The following is a 22,893-nucleotide window of genomic DNA, read 5'->3' as shown; positions in this document are numbered from 1 at the left end:
TGATCAGAAAAGTAACTTTTCAAGTAGCAAGTGTTTGGCAACCTATAGGTAACAATAAAAGTAATCAAAACTTTTCTAGGTTTTTTTTTTTTGGATTGCACATCAGTTAAAATCCAACTCTAGAATGCTTATTTCCATTTCAGAACCTGTCCACTTGTTTTGCCATATGCTTTTCTCAAACACTGGTTCAGTAGAATAGTATGAACGAGTCCATATGGTTTGCTGGGTATCCAAGCCTTGTTGTTTTCATGATTTTAGTGGAAGCGTGGGCCCAGCATCGTGTTTAAAATGGTAGGAAGCAACAGCTGGAGGTTGTACTGCCAGCTGTTATCTCAGTGTCACCACCAGAAGTTAACAGGTGAGTGGGTAATGGAATTTTCCTGAAGATGAAGAAAGCCACTCAACACCCCTGTGAGTCTCCTCATTCATACCAAGAGGCAAGTTTTCCAAGATTCCACTATAGTTTAGATCGTTTTAAAACATTTTAAATAATACGAATGGCACAGATGTTGAAGATTCAATGCTTAACATTAATGCTTAAAATTATTTTAAGAATTATTCCAAGAAAGGTAGTCTAAGACTGTGGAACAAATTCACGGGAAAGAGCAGACAGGCAGACAGATGCTCTCACTGCATAAGCTAAAAATTATTCATCTTTACAATTGTATGTTAATCCAAGGTAACTTTTAAGAAATTCCAGATACGCATTCCACAACCCTAAGCGTTTATGTCAATGATCTCGTAACTTTGGACGCTTTAGCTAAATCGGATTAAGGATTTTAAGTATCGCATAGTCAGGAGAGGCTAGAATCGACAAGGCCATGTCAACGTAAGCTTCCAAGCAAAGTCTAGGCATAGAAACGCATTGTGGGCCTAAAAGAGATTTCAGGAACAACGCAAATGAGAACGTGGAAATGGCTATATTTTATTACAAAGTAGCTTTTAGAAAGTACAGCTGAGGTTGACCAAACTCTGAATCTACTAGCATGTCAGATGTGTTATTTGCCTTGTTGAAACAGTTTGATGGTCGGTAAGCATTTTCAAATGGACCCATCCTAATTACATGTACAGTGATTTCTAAGAAAGGCCAGCAGAAAGGGAATTACAGTGAGATATTGTATGTGAATTATTTTTCCTGTAGAATATCTTTTTTTGTAGTTTTTTTTTTTTTTTTTTTTTTTTTTTTTTTTTTAGTACAGTCTTGCTTAGGAAGCCCTGAGAATGGGCAGTTTATACTATGGCCATTCGTTTTCTTAAAATCAGTTTTGTTTTTCTGTAATATTTTCTTGTATAATCTAAATCTTTTGGACATTTTAACATTTTAGAAAAAGAAAAAAAGCTTCTCTAGAGTATGTTGTTTAAACAGAATTGGAACATGTTTTCAAGATTAATGTTTGCACTGTACTTGCCTTCAGAAACCTTTATTTCCAGGTGTTCTGTGGATGGATCACACACGTGCATACAGACCTGGGTTCTTGCTCTAATAATTCTTAGCTGTGTCCCTTGGAGTAAGCCGTATGACCTTTCTAATCTGACATGAGCTGTCATATCTCAGCACAGGCCTGGATCTGGTCACAACTCCTAGTCTGTTTCCTTCCCTCTCCCCTATAGTGAATCGTGAGTTTAATCCAAAAGTCCATTCCCCACATGGATAATTGAAGCTTCCGTGTCTGTGAAGAAGTGGGCAGCCCTTGGGGGCAGGGGGGGCAACTTTACTTCTCAGTTCCCTTGTCCAGTTGTACTTTGCTGTACTGAAAATGTGTACAACTTGCTTATGTTGTTTATTTAATTATTTTAGCCTCAGGTTTATTATACAAGATCTTACATATTGATGCAAATGCATAGAGCCACATATGTGTGCATACTTTTGAGTGTGTGTGTGTGTGTGTGTGTGTGTGTGTGTGAGAACCGCACAGCAAATTCATGTTCATACCTGCTTCCTTTTTTTTTTTTTTTTTTTGCGGTACGCAGGCCTCTCACTGTTGTGGCCTCTCCCGTTGCGGAGCACAGGCTCCGGACGCGCAGGCTCAGTGGCCATGGCTCACGGGCCCAGCCGCTCCGCGGCATGTGGGATCTTCCCGGACCGGGGCACGAACCCGCGTCCCCTGCATCGGCAGGCAGACCCCCAACCACTGCGCCACCAGGGAAGCCCCGTACGTGCTTCCTTTTGACCAGTCTTCATTCTGGGCGTCACTCCTTCAGTTTAATGAAAGACATTATTATTTGAGCACAGCACTGATATTAATTATGAATTATCTAATTCACCCTATCACGTGACTCATTAAAAACTGGTTAGTTCTTGTTTCTCTTAGATTTTATCCTGGAAATACTGAAGGCTGTTTTCGTTTTTCTCTTGCCAGATCCATCAATATGCCGTCGACTTTTCCAAATTACAAATTACCTTCCTTGTAAAACAGAGAATACAAAACCAATCTCTCAGGACTGTTAGGCTGACATAACGAAATTTAGCACACTTTGAGCATGCAGTAGGCCTCAGTCAATGTTAGGTCCCTACAACAAGTGCCTAAGCTCTTACTAGTCTGGAATTTTGATGGGCACATGGGGGCAGCTGGGGCAGCTGCTCTCAGCAACAGTATCAGCTTCATGAATGCTAGTGGAGAGAAGGAACAAACATTTATTGACAATAGCAGGTGTTATTTTTTTCGGGTATTCTCTATACATGATCACATTTAATCTTCACTGCAGTCTACACAGAGGAGAGGTATCTTAGCTTTCACTAGATGCTGCAGTGCCAACAGACGGTTCCCGCATCTCTGGCTGCAATGCTTTCTTCCTCCTTCACCTGCACACTGGATGCTGCTCCAGCGTGTATCCTCCACACTCTGGAACACCAAAGGAGCAGCCACTGTTTGGGTGAGCTGCCACTCGTGGCCTAGGGAGGACAGGTGCTACTCCCGTTTTGAGGTAGCACTTGCCACTTTCACTCATGTCCCCTGGACCAGAGAAGTCACTTGGCCGGAACCACCATGAATGGGTGGCTCTTTAATCCTCCTTCAGGGGCTACACAGGAAGGGAGGGAAAGCAGGCATGTTGACAATAACACAATCTACCGTGATGAGTATCATTTCACTTAACCGAGAGGAAATTGGGAATATGAGATGTGTACTCACTGTTCCAGATCCTCAGGGGGAGGTGCTGGCAGACAGACACATCCTGTGTGATTCCTCAGTCCATGATTTTAGACCATATCGCCTCTGTGGTTTAAAAAGAAAAGGAAAAAAAATGCATGAAATGTTTGACCGGTGCTTTATCATTTACAGGTCATTTTCACACCCATTCTTGCATTTGAACCTGATGACTCTGCCAGCTGGGCACAGCGGCCGCTATTACTCACCTCTTTGCAGACGAGTCCACTACACTTAGGGAGAAGGTAGTGTTTGCAAAAGGTCATTTCTTTCCCCTCCATCCCACTTCCTTCAAGAAACCTACCATCCCCCGAATCCTTCATTAGGACCAAGCAGTGAAACAGATAGGTTTTCTTAGGCCAGTTAATTTCCATTTCAAAGAAAATTTTGGCCTTAATCGTTGTATGGAGGTTCTATGCAGGGACATTTAAAATTATCCAATAATATTCTCCAGTCAGTTAGCTTTGGATTAGCTTTCACATTGCCTCATATATATACTTACAGAATGATGAGCAATGCTGCTCTGTAAAAATTAAATTTATTTTATATATTTTCCTAACCAAAAAACTTTGACATTATTCATTCTAGTCATTAACTCAAACGTAGAAGTAGATTTAAATATTAAAATCCATTTCAATATTTCTCATAATTATTTTTTAAATCAATATCAGGATGTACCTATTCATGGTGGTTCCGGCCAAGTGACTTCTCTGGTCCAGGGGACATGAGTGAAAGTGGCAAGTGCTACCTCAAAACAGGAGCTTTAAGAGCCGTGGGCTGAAAAGTCTCGGAATCTCTAGGCTCCCCTTTCCATCTCTTTCTGTCTGTGTTTCAGCTTTTTGTTTTCTTTTGTTTGTCCTATAGAGCAGAGATGCTTAAACATATCTATGCATATGCGTAACTTGGGGATCTCATGAAAGGCTTTGGTGCAGCAGATGGGGGTGGGGCCTGGAAGTCCATGTGCTTATTAACAGGCGCCCACGTGATGCTGATGTGGCTGGTCCCTGAACTATGCCTTGAGTAGTGAGGCTGTAGAATTCCCTGCCTTCTGGAATTGGGCTGATTGCATTCCCCTGGTTGTGATTAAGATGTTTCTTGTATTTCTTGAGGCTCACATAGATTCTGGTGAAGACTCTACTTTTTTTTTTTTTTTTTTTTAACGATATGCGGGCCTCTCACTGTTGTGGCCTCTCCCACCGCGGAGCACAGGCTCCGGACGCGCAGGCTCAGCGGCCATGGCTCACGGGCCCAGCCGCTCCGCGGCATGTGGAATCCTCCCAGACCGGGCCACGAACCCGCGTCCCCTGCATCGGCAGGCGGACTCTCAACCACTGCACCACCAGGGAAGCCCCAGGATCTCTACTCTTTACCAGGGTCTGGATTCCACTTCAAACGATCATTTAAAGGCAAGAAAGTAAAATAATGAAATAGTCTGAGAAAAACTTTCCTGTTTATTCACTAGCACATAATCCAATTAATTGAACTCTTTTTCGCTTTCCTATTGCTTCATTTACTTGAGTTCCATGTTTAGAAGTGTGATTGTGAGATAGGATGTCCAGGACGTGTGAGAAGGATTTAATGCCCTCAGATGGATATAAGCTTTCTTCTTTCTGCTCCTGGACCAACGTGCTCATCAGGGTGCCTTGTCATCTCCTTGTCTTTCCTTCCTTACAAGGTTTGGCTCCCTACGTGTGATGTATAAAACACACACACATAGAGATGGACTGTACTTGGCAGTTCCATCATGATAAGTGGTGCTGAGCACAGGCATTGTCATGGCAACAGGTGGACACACTGTGTTTCCTTGAAAGTTGAGAACTTTATTTTAGTTAATTGGGGTTAAATGAACCTATTGTTTGGTTTGTTTGTTTTTTGAAAATCCTGAGTCAGTGTAGGTGATCCTGTCAGAACTCATCTTTGAAAGATTTTGCTAGTTTAAACTGTGTATTTTTTCAGAAATTATAATTAAAATTTATGATTTCTTAAATAGACTATGGAATAGAGATATTTATTACCGACAAAAAACCTTTACAAGTATTTTTTGTTATTAATGTCAAGATGGTGCTGTGGACAGTCTACTAATTTCATATGACCTAGATGCACAGGTCTGCTCTAAGCTGAGTGAGTTTGCATCTTGGCTGCAAAGACTAGGCAGCATATCTGACGTAATGGGTTCCCTCACCTCTCTTATCTATTTTTTTTTTAACCTGGAAAGATACAAAAAGCCAATACAACCTTCTTGTTTCATGAAATAGTCTGTTCAACCCAATTTGTATTTTGTTCCCCCTGTGAACAACTGTAGGCTTATAAACAACAAGCTTTACATAAAATTATAGGGAAAGAGAGAGACACGGATGTGATTAGGCAGCAGGTACCCAGAGGAAGAGCCCCTGAACCGTTCTCAGACCCACCAAGAGGGCTAGTGAAAAGCAGTGCTCCTACTGTGTAGTTGAGTAGAGTGCAGCTTGGGGAGGTTAAATAACCTGGTTAGGGCCACTGTGCCAACCCTGAAACAAAGAAGTGGTGAATTGGTTACAACAGCGGTCCCCAACCTTTTTGGCACCAGGGACCGGTTTCCTGGAACACAATTTTTCTGGGGGTGGGCATGCAGGCGGGGTGCGGGGATGATTCAGGTGGTAATGCGAATGATGGGGAGCGATGGGGAGCGGCAGATAAAGCTTTGCTCGCTCACCTGCCACTCACCTCCCGATGTGCGGCCCGGTTCCTAACAGGCTGCGAACTGATATTGGTCTGGGGCCCAGGGTTTGCGGACCCCTGGGTTACAAGGTCTTGCCTTGCTTTGGCCCTTACGAATAACCATACGTGAGTGTAAACTTGTTTGGGGATATTCAACCCCTACTGCAGCCACTGACACGTGCTGACCACTGTCATACATGTTCTCATTTAATCGTCACAACCCCCCAGTGAGGCAAGTGTTACGTTTCCCCCGTTTCAGGTTGAGGAGTATGACGTTCATCTCCTCTGGGTCCTTGGAGCACAGCCCCTCCTGGCTGGGGGACCGTCTCCAAGGCCCACACTCTCACCAACCCTTTAAATGGCCTCTATCCTCATCCAGCATTTTCTCATCTGTAAAATGACTGTAAAAGGATTTTACTGGTTATCTATTTTTAGTCTTTTAAACAAAAATTTTTCTTAATTATCAAGTTAATATACACACATAGATATCAAGTAGTAAAAAAAATATCTCAGTGAAAAGAACTGACCCCCTCCAACCTAACTGCTCCCTAAGAGCAATCACATTGGAACAATTTTTGTCCAAAATGATGAATAATGTGCTGTTATTTGATTTATCCTCTTAACCTTTATCTTCTAACCTAACTTAGCTCGCTTTTAACTTCCCTTCCCCCTTCTGCTCAGTATGATATTACTAGTTTTTATTCCTTTATTGTTTACCTTTGTAACATTAAATCATACACTTAAACCTCCATTTCTTTTTTCTCTTTGAAACATTGTTTAAAGGTGAGGACATTAGCACCTCTACCCTTAGCATCCCTACCCTTACTTACTCTTTCCCCCTGCTACCTTCAAACTGTTGTCTCTTCTTTAACTTTCAAACAATCAAGGTTGATAACATATACATTTCTGTTCCCTCTTCTGTTTTCAAATTGTTTTTAATGTGGTAAAATACACACACTATGCAAATTACCCTCTTATCCATTTTTAAATTATGGTTCAGAGGTATTAAATACGTCTGTTCTCTTTGCAGTTAGGTCTTCCTTGCTTTGTCTGTGGGTTGTTTTGTAAAGTTTAAAACAAGTAAATAGTGTTGACATTATGGTTTATTCAGAACCCAATAGTGGGCTATGACTACCCCTTTCTTTAGGTTCCAGTGTCATGATTCCTGATCTCTTCAAAGCAGACCGTTTCTAATACGTTCAAATGGATTCTCCTTTTGTCAAACACAAACATAACACTACAGTTTACTTCATGCTTTGCCTCTCCTTTTTCTCCCCTGAAGTTTTTTGTCGCTTTGCTCTTAGGGCTGTCTTAGTCACCAGATGCCCCGTATCTTAAAGCTGCTTTTTCTTTCGGGTGAATCCATTTCATTTCTCCTTAAACTCTGACTAGTTATTTCACCTTTGAGCCATGCCTTTCATACTGCTTTCTGTTTTTACGGGCATCTCCAGTGGCCTCTCTTTTTCCTTATCCTTGCCTTTTTGGTCTCACATCCCCGCTCTCTCAGGCCATCAATTCCGTGTCCCCTTTTTCTCAGACCTTCCTCACAGAGCTTCCCACCCTCGTACCTCACCCCGGACTGGTGATTCTCTGGGTCTGTTGCACAGCTGCCATCCCGGAACCGCCTTCCCTGTTCCCCGGAGTTTATCCACCAGCTCTGCAGCCCTAAAGCTTTCTCTGTGGGGCAGAAAAGGGCTGCAGGACTCTCGCTGTTCCGTGGCTACTCACACCTGTTGCCATGCAGCTCAGGGCCCCGACCGCCCATCTCAGGAGTCGGGAACTGATCTGAGAACCTCCCATAGGAGCCACTAACCTCCTCTTCCTCCCGTAATTGCGATAATCTGTATACTTCCTTGCTTGAGTCCCTCCAAGGGAAATTAGGTACAAAGGCCAAACCTACCCTTCTTCAGAAAGCTTCAGTCCAAATTCAGTTTCTACAATTTAAAACAATCTTATGACCTCAATGAAAAGAACCTCTTTTTAATTTAAAAAAGTTTTATGATGTAAGTAGGTAAAGGCAGGAAAGGGGATGATAATCCTTTCTAGCAAAGAAGCCATTAAATTTTTCCCCTTGGGAGGGAGGGAGACACAAGAGGGAAGACATATGGGAACATATGTATATGTATACCTGATTCACTTTGTTATAAAGCAGAAACTAACACACCATTGTAAAGCAATTATACTCCAATAAAGATGTTAAAAAAAACAAAAACAAATGACATTTCCCAGCCTAAAAAAAAAAAAAATTTTTTCCCCATCCCCATTCATCAAAAAATGTATAATCTAATTAAAATTCTAATCCCCTGTAAGGTTTTTAATTACTTGCTAAAGCAGTTGGCCAGATGGTTCAACATAATAAAAGTAGGAACACTTTGAAAGGAATGAAGTAAATGTCATCAAAGTTAACAGAAAAAAGGGGGAAAAATCTTACCACATTATATCGGATAGTTTACAAAGGTGTCACTCCTTGTTAAAAAGTGTATTTCTGAAGCACAGCGAGAAGTCATTCGACCAACTTCATATCATGGTCCTGTACTTACTTGAAGATCAAACTTGAGGTCGCTTATTCATTCTCTGGAACACATGTGACCTTCACTCTGGATTTAAGAACAACAAATATGTCTGTTTACTTTTTCCTGTGAGGAGAGGCCCTCGGGCCCTCATGTAATCATAAGCACCTGAAACAGAAATAAGCTTAATAAGGATAGGGCTCTATCAAAGGGAATTTCTCTTACCTAACTTTTTACCACTCGGATAGCAGAGTTTCGATGGATTCTTATGTAAGGTCGCCATGGTCTGTGTAGAAAAAGGCTTCCTGGGGTTCTGTAACTCGGGACTTTAGGAAGACAGGAAAAGGCCTGGCAGGGCAGCCTGAGCCCATCCTCCGTGGAGGCCCCTGGCTGGTTTGCACCTGCAGGCAATGACCCTCAAGGACGCACAGTGGGTCTTAATCACCAGCTCCTTTTCTTCTCAACTAGGATCCAGCACGAGCCACTGCCTGAACAGGTCTGCTGAGAAGAGACTCTTTTCCCAGATCCAAAGCCCCCCGTGGGTGTCCCCAGTGTTGTCATCCCCTGTGGTCTGGCGTGTGTGGAGGTGTCTGCTGTTTGGTTCAGGGCTCTTACCTCTAAGTCTGTCTTCTGCATTTGCTCAGAGCCCGTGTTTCTGAGTTTTGAGTTTTCCTCTTACCCTTAGGAGGGCTGCCTGGTGTTCCCGTTCTCTTTCCCACCTGAACACACCGAACGTGGTACACAGCTCAGAGTAAATTCTGCTCCGCTGGCTGTGCCTTTTCCAGGCCTTGCTGTCTGTGGAAGGGATGTGTACGTCTTCTTGGCAGGATGGTTTTTGGGTTTTTTTGTTTTTGTCACGTGGTATAATATGAAACATCCCCCAAGCAAAAGTAACTCGATGGAACCGTTTAACAATTTCACACCTGATAAGTCTGGATTGAAGTTCAGTCTAAGACATTTGTTTTACATCCTTTTAGAATAAACTGTGTTAATTGGCAGCCCGAGCCAATTGGAAGGTGTTGATAGCTGACAGCCCCAAGTAATGCTAATTATCTCTTCTTGATTATAATAAACACCAAAGGATATAGTTAACCACTTCTGTCTCCCAACTCTGAAAGCGGTTTTAATAGAAAAAGGATAAAAATCAGTTTTCTGGAAAATTTGTGGATACGGAATGATTTGTCCCTCTAGAATTTGGGATAAATGAAAAGTAAAGCATTATACAGAGGTCATGAACCTCACAGTAACGTCCTCGAGGGGCAAAAGTGACTTGAAAAAGCATTTGGCTAAAGATAAGCTCAATTTCTTCCTCTGTTCTCTCCTTATGTTCTCCTACTTAGGGATGGTATTGGGCCTTCTGGGCCAAGTTCTGAGGATGCATCAATGCCTAAGATTAATGAAGAACTGGGCAAACTTGTAGAAAGAATTTACTAATGTTCAACTTGTGAAATGTAAGACAGTCCCCTTAAAGCAGAATTCTTTTTTCGTTGTTGTTCATACTCCAAATTGGGTTTGGATTTATTAGCGGACAAAGAAATGATTTCTGGCAGCACAGTGATGACCTCTGAGTCTTTCCACTTGAACCAGCAGGTGTCCTGTGGAGGGCGGAGAACACCGGGTGTTCACCAGGGTGAGTGAGCTCCTTCTCTGGGAAGTCTGCCTTTCTCCTGGCCGTGACGGTGGCCAGTTCCCGGGTTGGGCCAGGTGAACCTCATACTTGGCCCTTAGTGGTGCAGAAGCCAGGCTCCCTGAGGTTGAGACAGAGAGTGGACTCTCTCTGCGACTCTGATTCCTGTCGAGGGGTCAGGCAGCTGGCTGGCTCTGGCGGCTTCCGGCGGCTACAAGTCAGACAGTGTCCCCATCACCTTCCAGTACATCTGCCGATGGAGAAAGAGCAACAGGCGCTGTGGTGGGAACTGGGGTGTTGGGGGGCTGGTGGGCCCTAACGCAGGCACAAAGGCTGAAAGGGCATCTCTCTTCTCTGTGTGGAAAGAGCACAAGGGCTGAGTCTCGCCGGGCCATCGGGGCCTCCTGGTTTACCCTGGCCAAATGTGTTTCCGAGTGGGTCCCGCCCTGGTGGGAAAGGCGTTCATCTACAGCATCTCCCCAGCTCTATTTCCTTTACAGGTGTCCTGGTTGTCCTTGCTTTATTTAGCCTCTGAGTATAAATTAGAAATAATGACATGGATATGGTGAGAATGAATTGCTCCCAAAAGTACAATGTAGTTCCTGAGACGTAAAATGCTACAGGGGCAGAGACTATGTTTGATTCGTTTTTATTTCCCCAACATTTAACCCAGCCTCTCAGCCTTGTAGTCACTTGGGGATTCTCTTTGCTGATTGGATGGAAACTTTGTAGCAGGTGACGATACTGACAGACTTCACTGATGCTGACTTGAGGGGACGGTCCTCCTGCCTGTGCTATAAGCCCTGTCGAATCATCAGTGGTACGAAAGCGATGTCCCTCAGGGGACGTGATAAAGAATACAGCGCTAACAGTCACCTTTCATAGTGAGGTTTCACCGTAACCCGAGACCTGCATGCGCTTGAGGGCCACGGGTGGCACCCCACTGCCAGGGCAGGGACCTGACCCATCAGAGATCCAGTTTGACGGCCACGTGATGTTCCCAAGTCCTCAGGATCGGCTTCTGAAGGCCCCGTGCAGAGTTTCGGAGGAGAGATTTTTCTCATGGACTCAGTAATTATCAAGGACCTGGCTACGTGTGGGTGCTTCAGAGAGGCTGCAGGAGAGAAGAGGCAGTGATGACTGCCCTCAAAATGCTTGTTCTCCAGTAAGGGAGAGATGCAAGTATTTGTCGTCCGGTGGAGAACAGAATCTCCCCACAGAAGGAATTAGGGAAGATTACAAAGGAAGGAGGTGGGGCTTGAACCGCACTTTGAGGAGTGGATAGGAATTTGGTGGGTAGAGGGGAGAATGGAGAAACCAGTCGGAGGGAGAGAAAAGCAAGGAGAGAAAAGGAAAAGGATGGGCTGGATTTGGGGAGCAGTGAGTTTGCTAGAGCTTGGACCAGAAGGGAAGGAGGCCCCTGGATGTCACCCCAGGACTGTGGATGACTCTTGCTTGACTACGTCATAAGCACTACAGCTCTTCCCTTCCCAGGTAAATAGAGTGGGGACAGAATAAATTCTTTCACAATATCAGTGGAAAAAAAATGTTGCCTGCTATATCAGTAGACAAAAGATGTTACAGCCACCCTGACGGTGAGCCCTGGAGCTCAGGAGAGAAACAGGATGCCCGCCATCTAGCAGTCTGCCGCTGCCACCACCCCCTGACCGTGCACCCTGAGGGGACTCAGGATGCGAAAGCACAGGATCCTGGCCCCAGAGAGCTGAGGTACATAGCAAAGGAATGATTTCAGTGAGCCCAGACTCCTGCCTCTTTCCATACCCAGAAAAACGCTAACTTCCTTAACTTGCGATGTCTTGTTTCCTTTAATTAACAGTAATCTTTTGATGCTCTGACTCCCTGGTCTTTGTTGCCAAAACTCCTACATATCCTGGCTTCTCCCTTCCCTCTTTGGAGCCATCTCCCAGAGCGATCTATCTGAGAGGCTGTGTCCCGGCCTTAAGTCCTCAGTTTTGTCCACCAAATAAAACATAATCCTCAACGTTAAGGGTGTGCATTTTTTTTTCAGTCAACAACAGAGAAGCTGAAAGTTCTCACAAACTTTCTCTAGGTCATTTCCAGTGGGATTGGGTCCTCTCTCAATGGAAAAAGGCAGTGATTGGTGAAGTAGTTAAGGGGGCAGATAACATTTTGGCCCCGATGTAGACAGCACCCTCACATTACCACAGAACATCACCCCTGGTTTGATAGATGGGCTTAAAAACTACAAACCAATTTCCCCCACTTCCCCAGCCCAAATGCATTGGGCATGTTTGTGTTATGTGTGTCGTACACTTAGGTCTGAATGCTCTACGTAACGGATTGGGCATAATGCTCTTAGACATGCCATCTTGCTTGTTCTGAGGGCTTTGTCTGTCTGCAAATACTCAGCCTAAGTTAATATTTCATGACACCCAATCATAACTTGAGGCTAGAAATATGATGGAAGCCATGGCTATTGTTTTTTCTTAAAAAAAAAACAAAAAACAATTTTGCTGCACTCTTAGATTGAGAAACACAAACCCCTATTTGAGCACAAGTCCCATTTCCTTTATGTGCTGTTCCTATGAGTGACGATGAATTTTAACAAGTTTCCTAATGATTTAGGCCATTGCTCTCCTAAGGCCTTATTATTAACTCGTTTTACTGACTTACATTTACAAAGGGATTTAACATCCTAGGCACAGATGTAAGAACTTAACAAGTGTTGAGTCATGTAATCCTCTTAACCACCATGTGAAGTAGATGGTATTATTATGATTTCTATTTTACAGATAGAGAAATTGAGGCACAGAGAGGTGAAGTAACCTGCCCAAGGTCTCACAGATAGGTCACGTTGCCATTTGAGTAGACGTGCGAATCTGAGGTTATGTTTGGTGTGTCTGCTGTCACCTGTGTAAAAAGGGATAAAAAGAACGTGTCTGAGAGATTCTCCCTTGCTGTGCTCAGAGGCAGAATTGTGTTCTTGGACTATTTTAATCGAGGGTGATTTTCTACCGTTTACGTCAGTAGTTGTGTCTCTCTGGAAACTCAGTATTTTAATTGACTGTAAATGTTGGAAAGTGAACAATTTCCATGTATATACAACAAACACACTAGCTCTGCCGAAGTCCAGCCCTGCGTAATTATGATCTTTTCATGTTGGAAGATGTGGCTGTGGATCAGGGCATCTCCCCAGATGTGTGGCAATGACTGTAGAGTTAATAATTAAATGACAGTTATTGTACGTAACTTATTGCTTCCTCCCACCCCCCAAAAAAACCTCAACCATAAAAAAGAATGAAATGTTGCCATTTGCAACAACATGGGTGGACTTGCAAGGTATTATGCTGTGTGAAATAAGTCAGATAAAGACAAATACTGTGTGAGATCACTTATGTGTGGAATCTAAAAAATACGACAAACTAGTGAATATAACAAAAAAAAAAAACAGACTTATAGAGAACTAGTGGTTACCAATGGGGAGAGGGAAGGGAGAGGAACAAGATAGGGATGGGGGTCAGGGCAAGAGGCACAAACTGTATAAATAAGCTACAAGTATATATTGTACAGCACAGGAATATAGCTAATATTTTATAATAACTAAGTGGAATATACCCTTTAAACATTGTGAATCACTATATTGTACACCTGTAACTTACATAATACTGTACCTCAACTATACTTCGATAAAATTAACAAAAAGTTTTTTTAATGTTTATGTAATGATGTTATGTGAATCTTTAACTGGAAAACAGTGATAAATGTCATATATGCCAAAGAGACTTCTTAAGTTAAAATAAGTTATATGTAAACGAATCATTTCTTGCTAAATACGATATTAATGTCCTCTCCTAACAATGGCCACGTTGATTCCGAAGCTGTCCATGGAAGGAACACACAGAGCCTCCCCCCAAGATGTGTACATATCAGGCCCCCAAAAGTCCATTTCCCAGGTATCTTTATCCTGATCTCAAAATTCTATCAGTAAAGTAAGCAATGCAGTATACTTTTCATCCAAATGAATAAAGGTGAAATGAAAAATATATATATCTTGAAAAAAATGACAGTGACGTTTCCTACGTGCCCAGCACCGTGCCAAGCACATTCCATTATTTTGTTTAATCCTCCCAACAACCCCATGCGGCAGGTCCTGTGAACATCTCCTTTCCACAGACAGGGAAACAGGCCTAGAGAGGTTTAGTAATGGAGGACAGGTCGCACAGCCAGGAAGCGGCACATCAAGGATCTGAACCCTGGAAGTGTTTCCTTGAGCCTCTGGTCCTGACCACTGTTCCCTGCCTCCCACACTCCAATCCGTGCGTGGAGCACACGGCCGGCCCCCACCCCTCCTCCTCACTGAACGCTCTCAGGGTTGCTGCACCCTCTGGTCTGCAGCTGACTCTGGCCAGGGATTAACAGCTGATCTTGATAAATTTCTTGTAGCCTTTCTGCTTTGTGTCTTCATAGAATCCTGCTACTGTCCTTTGCTGTACAGCAAGTATTTGAAGAGGCAGATTTCACCCATTGTTCCTCCATCATCAGCCTCACCCCCAGCCTGAGTTCAGCGTTTGCTGGTTGATTGATTGCTAACTGACCCCGCCCTGCTGGAGGGCAGAGCAAGAATCCGGCACAGGCATGGGTAGGGCCAAGGGAGACCCTGACAAAGTGGAGCCTGACACGGAACGTGGGAACAGTATGGAAGAGAGTTTGCTGTAATATTAGGCACCTTGAGAAGCCCATGTACCCGTTTATAATATCTTTTACTCTTACTGTTAGATAATGGTTTTTTCTGCATCAAGCATGGTGTCCATTACAGTAGATGCTCAATTAGCATTTGGTGAATGCATGAATGAATGAGGGATGGACAGAACGTGTGAGTTATTGTTTGGTTTCTTATCCGCTGCAATTTGGGATTTATTTCATCCACCCGGCTCTTCCCTCCCATGCCTGGATTCTCCTTCTCAACACCTTCTCTCTCTCCCTCTCCCCCTGTCAGTCCAGGGAGTGACTGGACAGGTGGTGGCAAGAAATGTTCTTTTAGGGCTTCTCTGATGGCGCAGTGGTTGAGAGTTCGCCTGCCGATGCAGGGGACACGGGTTCGTGCCCCGGTCTGGGAAGATCCCACATGCCGCAGAGCGGCTGGGCCCATGAGCCATGGCCACCCGCAACGGGAGAGGCCACAGCAGTGAGAGGCCCGCGTACCGTAAAAAAAAAAAAAAAGAATGTTCTTTTAGGTGGTGTTCCAGGATGGTGTTAGGTTCTATGATTTTGGAGTAGAACCATTCTTCAGGGAAATTAGGACTTAAACCAGCCTTCAAGGGACTCGAATCACCACGTATGATGTTACTGTAGGAGTGTGCATTCTGAGTTCTAAGCAGACCTTGGGGCAACCCATTGGGAGCTTCATATGTTTGAGAAGCTCATACCATCCAGGCATCTGCAGTGGCATCCCCTCCACATCTGTTCTCATGGACTAAGAATGGCTTCTTGACTTTCATGCCTTGCATTTGGTCCATAAGACATTTGGTCCACACCAAGGTCCTTGATATTTGGTCGTATTTGGTCCTGTCCAGCATGTCCATGGAGACATTTGGTCCATGCCAAAAGGCCCTTGATATTTGGTCTTATCCAAAATGATTTGGCATGCACAGCAATCAGAGAAGAAAAAGAAATAAAAGGGATCCAAATTGGAAAAAAAGAAGTAAAACTGTCACTGTTTGCAGATGACATGATACTATACATAGAAAATCCTAAAGATGCTACCAGAAAACTACTAGAGCTCATCAATGAATTCGGTAAAGTTGCAGGATACAAAATGAATATACAGAGGGACTTCCCCGGTGGCACAGTGCTTAAGAATCCACCTGCCAATGCAGGGGACTCAGGTTCAATCCCTGATCCGGGAAGATCCCACATGCCATGGAGCAACTAAGCCCATGCGCCACAACTACTGAGCCTGCGTGCTGCAACTACTGAAGCCCACGCACCTAGAGCCCGTGCTCCACGACAAGAGAAGCCACCGCAATGAGAAGCCCATGCACCACAATGAAGAGTAGCCCCTCCTCGCCGCAACTAAAGAAAGCCCACATGCAGCAATGAAGACCCAATGCAGCCAAAAAAACAATAATAAAATGTTTTAAAAACAACAAAATTAATACACAGAAATCTGTTGCATGTCTATACACTAACAAAGAAAGATCAGAAAGAGAAATTAAGAAAACTCCCATGGGGCTTCCCTGGTGGCACAGTGGTTAAGAATCTGCCTGCCAATGCAGGGGACACAGGTTCGAGCCTTGGTCCGGGAAGATCCCACATGCCGCGGAGCAACTAAGCCCGTGTGCCACAACTACTGAGCCTGTGTTCTATAGCCTGTGAGTCATAACTACTGAAGCCCACGAGCCACATCTACTGAAGCCCACGCACCTAGAGCCCGTGCTCTGCAACAAGAGAAGCCACTGCAATGAGAAGCCCGCACACTACAACGAAGAGTAGCCCCCACTCACCGCAACTACAGAAATCCTGCGTGCAGAAACGAAGACCCAACACAGCCAAAAATAATAAATAAAATAAATAAATTTATTTTTTTAAAAAAGAAAGAAAACTCCCATATACCATTGCATCAAAAAGAATGAAATACCTAGGAATAAACTTACCTAAGGAGGCAAAAGACCTGTACTTTGAAAACTATAAGACACTGATGAAAGAAATCAAAGATGACACAAACAGATGGAAAGATACACCGTGTTCTTGGACTGGAAGAATCAATATGGTTAAATGACTATTCTCCCCAAGGCAATCTACAGATTCAATGCAATCTCTATCAAAGTACCAATGGCATTTTTCACAGAACTAGAACAAAATATTTTAAAATTTGTATGGAAACACAAAAGACCTCAAATAGCCAAAGTAATCTTGAGAAAGAAAAACGGAGCTGGAGGAATCAGGCTCCCTGACTTCAGACTATACTATTACAAGGCTATGGTAAACAGAACAGTATGGTAGTGGCACAAAAACAGAAATATAGATCAATGGAACAGGATAGAAATCCCAGCAATAAACCATGCACCTATGGTCAATTAACCTATGACAAAGGAGGCAAGACTATACAATGGAGAAAAGACAGTCTCTTCAATAATTGGTGCTGGGAAAACTGGACAGCTACATGTAAAAGAATGGAATTCGAACCTTCTCTAACACCATGCACAAACATAAACTCAAAATGGATTAAAGACCTAAATGTAAGACCAGATACTATAAAACTCCTAGAGGAGAACACAGGTTGGACACACTTTGACATAAATCACAGCAATATATTTTTGGATCAGTCACCTAGAGTAATAGAAATAATAACAAAAATAAACAAATGGGACCTAATTAAATTTAAAAGCTTTTGCACAGAAAATGAAACCATAAAAAAACCCAGAAGCCAACCTACAGAATGAAAGAAAATATTTGCAAATGGCACAACCAACAAGGGATTAATCCCCAAAATATACAAACAGCTCATGCAGCTCAATAAAAAGAAAAAAAAAATCCAATCAAAAAATGGGCAGGGCTTCCCTGGTGGCGTAGTGGTTGAGAGTCCACCTGGCGATGCAGGGGACACGGGTTCATGCCACGGTCTGGGAAGATCCCACATGCCGCGGAGCAGCTGGGTCCGTGAGCGTCCGGAGCCTGTGCTCCGCAACGGGAGAGGCCACAACAGTGACAGGCCCACGTACCGCAAAAAAAAAAAAGAAAAAAAATGGGCAGAAGATTTACATAGACACTTCTCCAAAGAAGATATACAGATGGCCAAAAGCCATATGACAAGATGCTCAATGTTGCTAATTATTACGGAAATGCAAATCAAAACTAGGAGGTATCATCTCACACCAGTTAGAATGGCCATCATCAAAAAGCCTACAAATAATAAATACTGGAGAGGGTGTGGAGAAAAGGGAACCCTCCTACACTGTTGGTGGGAATGTAAATTGTTGCAGCCAGTATGGAAAACAGTATGGAGGTTCCTTAAACTAAAAATAGAGCTACCGTATGATTCTGCAATCCCACTCCCAGGCGTATATCCAGAGAAAACCATAGTTCAAAAATGTACATGCACCCCAATGTTCACTGCAGCACTATTTACAGTAGCCAAGACATGGAAGCCACCTAAATGTCCATCAACAGAGGAGTGAATAAAGAAGATGTGATACATATATACAATAGAATATTAGCCACAAAAATGAAATAACGCCATTTGCAGGAACATGGAGGGACCTAGAGATTATCATACTAAGTGAAGTAAGCCAGAAAAGCACAAATATCATGTGATATCACATATGTGGAATCTAAAAAACTAATACAAACGAACTTATTTACAAAACAGAAACAGACTCACAGACTTTGAAAACAAACTTATGGTTACCAGAGGGGAAAGGTGTGTGTGGGGGGGGATAAATTAGGAGTTTGGGATTAACATACACACTGCTATATATAAAACAGATAATCAACAAGGTCCTCCTGTAGAGCACAGGGAACGCTACTCAATATTCTGTAATAACCTCTCTGGGAAAAGAATCTGAAAAAGAGTGGATATACATATATGTATAACTGAGTCACTTTGCTGTACACCTGAAACTAATACAACATTGTAAATCAACTGTATTCCAATATAAAATAAAAATTAAGTTAAAAAAAATACAGTATTTACGGAAACTGCATTCCTGGTGCCAGCTATAGGTGCCCAGAGAGTTTTATCTTCCAGTTGGAGTTTGCCATTGATCTATCAGGCCAGCATCAGGGAAGGCTGTCCGTTAAGTGGTTCTTCTTTCTGTGTCTCTGACAGATGTGTCACCCCTACACCAGCGAGCCTCTGCGAAGATGAACCCAATAGAGGAAGGGGCGGAAAACGATGACGAGGTCTTTGAGCCTGTGTCCTCGAATACGCTTCAAGTTCGTCGCTGGCCTTGATCCCAAGAGAGGATTCACGTTACCAAGAGGGAAACTGTCTGGAAGAGATCCTGAAAAATACCAGCACTTTTTCACAGCTTTTCAATTGTTCTGCTTTAATATTGATACTCCCAGCCTGGGAGAGTCTGAGGGCAGGAAAGGGAGGGAGATTCAAAACATGGGAAGGTTATCTTCTCTTTTTACTGGTCAGCTTTCTGTTCCACTGAGCCTTCTGACTAAACTGAGTGCTATTTTTGAGAGATATATTTTCACAGTGTTTTCTAGATATGTTATCATTTAACTTAAAAAAATCTTAGCGCTTTGTCATTGCAAATGCCTTCACTTATCTTTCCGAGCTGTTCCTTTTCGTCAGAGACAGTTTTTTCTCTGCCGTGGCAATGGGGCTGTCCGTTTGATGGTTGTAACAAACAATGTAAGTTCGAAATTGAGGCTGAGGTAACATTAAAAAGCAGGGAATCTCAGGCTTCGCTCAGTTGATTTTTTGGCCGGAAAATTTTAAAGCAAGGTGTGATGCGATTCACGTATATTTTTCTCTCAGGCCAGACACGTCATTCTACTAGACTGCCTTCCTTTTGTGGGCCTTGTGTGGATAGCTTGATAATGAACAAAGCTCGTCAGACTTTGCTCACGTTACCCTTATATTATGCTGTTTGGAAGTTGGGCTGAGCCCTAAAGCTGGAAATGTTAACAGTGGAAGAGGTTCTGAGCCTGGGGTCGGCCTTTGGCTAAACCAGCCCAGCTTGCCCCACACTCTGCTGTGGGAAGCACTTCCTTGGGGTGGGAGGACCGGAGAGTCAAGTGGCCAAACAAGTGTCGCAGAATGACGAGGCTGACGGAGCCGCTGCACTCTTCATCTGCTATTCCGACATGCAGATGGTTCCTCCAGGTCCACAGATGTCTCCTTACTGTGTGTGCCAGGGACCAGGTACCGGAGATGCAAACAAGGACACAGCTGTGTGCGGGCAGACGGTCCACCACAAGCTCTGCCATGATCGCCCGGCCTAGATAGTGCTGTGAGGGCCTGCATTCCAGACAGGGTGGTATTTGGGAAATTCGAAGTCTGCTTAAATCATCCAGCGGGTCAGTGTGACTGTGGCCCTCCACCGGGCCACCTAGTTGGGCGAAGCCCCCTGATGGGCTGTGCTCCATCATGCCCCACTACCTTTATTTTGTGTCACCCACTGGAACCAACTCTGAGTCAGTCCCATTACGTTAAACAGCTAAGAAAAGTTCCAAGTGAAATTAGTTTCAGGTGAGCTGAGCCAAAAGCATCTTTTGCCAAGAGGTGATTTCTGTGAGAGGAGATATAAAAATAAGCTACTCCAGGGTCACCTCATTTTCCTAAACTCATTTTTGAAAGCCAGTTATTTTAGTAATTTCACTTGAGTCAAATTTACATGCTTGGTCACTCACTGAGAAAACTTCCACAGACTGGGTATCCAGCTCCTAACATAGTCATCAAATGTTGGCCTATTAGCCTCACAGTAGAAAGGCTGATTTCACTTTCCCACTCTAGTGGTCTCTTCTGTTTGCTAAATTAGAAATTTATTTGGGGAAATGAAACAAAGGTGAATGACTTTGCCTTGGCTTTAAGACTATAAAGATATAATAGGTTGAACTCTTTCTTTCAATGCCCGAATCAAGTATATAAGGTGATGGTGTTAATACTGCTTTCCTTTAACTATTGGAGGGAAGCTATGTAGGCCATTGAGTTTACACATGCATAAGACCTAATTTACAAAATCACTCTATAGAGTAATTAGATATTACATCCTTCTCTGAGTAGAAAGTAATTTTAGATGCTGCTAAAGCCATGTTTTTAATGTTATGTGAATCCACAGAACCTTGAGATTTTCTTACCCTGACCCATCTTCAGGTTTGTCTCACTTTGTCAACCACAGACAACAGAGGGTGTTATCTCTAATGATCAGCCTGGATGTGTTTGGAGGTTATTTTCTATAGTGCTGGGAACAAACATGTTTTAAAGCACACTGCTAAAATTAGGTGATATGAAATCATTTACTGGTTTTATTAAAACATGTGTACATCAGTGCCATTGATAAGGAAGATTATAATTTCAAGATTAGGAATCTTGGGCTTACCTGGTAGCACAGTGGTTGAGAGTCCGCCTGCCGATGCAGGGGAGATGGGTTCGTGCCCCGGTCCGGGAAGATCCCACATGCCGCGGAGCGGCTGGGCCCGTGAGCCATGGCCGCTGAGCCTGCGCGTCCGGAGCCTGTGCTCCGCAACGGGAGAGGCCACAGCAGTGAGAGGCCCGTGTACCGCAAAAAAAAAAAAAAAAAAAGATTAGGAATCTTCAAAGAGCCATTTAGCTTGAATGGGAAACACGAAACTATTTTTAAATACATCCCTCTAAGGACAACAGTTAGTCTCAGAGAAAAGGAGCTGAAGACATTGAGTAGTCTTCCCACTAGACTTGACAGCAAAGAAGCAGATAAGAAAACATAAAAGATCTCCTATGGATAATTTTTATAAATTTATGTATACAAATGAACAAGTGTATCTTTGTATAACGCATAGATAAAAAACATGTTTGCTGCCAATGAGATGCTTCCTGTGTTCTTTGGCCTTCACTTAGCTGTGTGACCAAGGTCCAGAAAATGGTCTGCAAAAATTATTCTGTATATTACCCCAAATCTACTACGTTTAAGTGTAACATCAAGTCCGTTGTATGAAGCTGGACTGTAACGTTTATACCAGAATGTATGTCAGTTATGATATTTTGCAAGCCCTCATAAATATTATATTTATAAATTAATAGCACAAACCCTATGATGTTTCTAGATCTTAAATTAGTAATAATGGGTGCTACATAATTATTTTTCACTTACCATCCTTAGCTTCCTGGGGTCTTTTCCGTTTCTCCCTATGGTCCATTTAACTTTAATGCTGTGCCCACTGGGAGAAGCCACCTTCTTCGTGTCTGGTTCTCCTTCCATATGCCTGAAGCTTTTCTGATTCTGTAACTTGGAGCTGCTGATTCCTGCCTCCCAGGTCCTGTCATGGCCCCAAAGGCAGAGTCACTTGGATGCTGGAGAAAATATTTAGGGAAAGTTGTGTAACCTACATACTCTGCCCTGTCTCCAGTGTACCCAGGTGATGGCCTTGCCCGCCAGTGAAGATTTCATGCTAGTGCATGGTGGCTCCTGGCCGAGCACTTGGGAAGGCTGGTCAGTCCCAACCCTTGGGGCTTGGTGCAGACCCTGAGGTACAGCTCCAAGGATTCACTGTTATTATTATTTTTAAAATCCATTTTCTTGGTCATTTCTTTTTCTTTTTTTTTTTTTTTTTTTGCGGTACGCGGGCCTCTCACTGCTGTGGCCTCTCCCGTTGCGGAGCACAGGCTCCGGACGCGCAGGCTCAGCGGCCATGGCACACGGGCCCAGCCGGTCCGCGGCATGTGGGATCTTCCCGGACCGGGGCATGAACCCGCGTCCCCTGCATCAGCAGGCGGACTCAACCACTGCGCCACCAGGGAAGCCCTTCTTGGTCATTTCTAAAGCTGCTCTGCAGAAACCGTTGACGCCGTTTCCCCTCCCTTCCCTCTTTCCAACCCTGGTTTTCCAACCTCTTTTTCTAATTATCCCCAACTAGAGTGATTAGAAATTCCCACCCACTCAATTCAAATTCCCAAGGATGTGAAGGGATAGGACACTGTGCAGGGAACTCGAGGTTGCCATGCACTCGGGACACATCTTCTCACTCATGGTAGCCATGCTCTGATCATCACAGGACCCCAAGTACCTTGCATGTAACAACATATTGTAAGGGAAATTTAAGAAACCCACTTAAAGTACTATTCACAGATTTTACCGATATTCTTGCAATCTAGTTTTAAAGTACACAAGGATTTTGTGAATGGTTTTTACAGACACATTATTCATAGGGATCGCATTCTTTCTGCTTTTAGGTGCCATTTACACTGATACCATTTTACTTTATAATAAATTTACATTTC

The 22,893-nt window shown here is 43.5% G+C and overlaps 1 protein-coding gene across 3 annotated transcripts in view; it reads left to right on the top strand.

Moving 5' to 3' along the window:
* The window catches only part of POPDC1 (popeye domain cAMP effector 1), a 41,699-nt gene extending 19,509 nt beyond the window's left edge, over positions 1 to 22,190 (top strand). For all 3 annotated transcript variants that reach the window (XM_082668620.1, XM_082668619.1, XM_082668618.1), the window contains one exon: positions 18,790 to 22,190. In XM_082668620.1, the coding sequence (XP_082524746.1) occupies positions 18,790 to 18,914 (125 nt within the window). In that variant the 3' untranslated portion in view covers positions 18,915 to 22,190. The remainder of the gene's footprint in view (positions 1 to 18,789) is intronic.
* The last annotated feature ends 703 nt before the right edge of the window (positions 22,191 to 22,893 follow it).

This window comes from Grampus griseus (assembly GCF_964374135.1).
Source record: "Grampus griseus genome assembly, chromosome: 13".
NCBI classification, from domain to species: Eukaryota; Metazoa; Chordata; class Mammalia; order Artiodactyla; family Delphinidae; genus Grampus; species Grampus griseus.
Note: the sequence above shows the minus strand (reverse complement) of the source record. Positions and strands in the feature narration are given on the sequence as shown.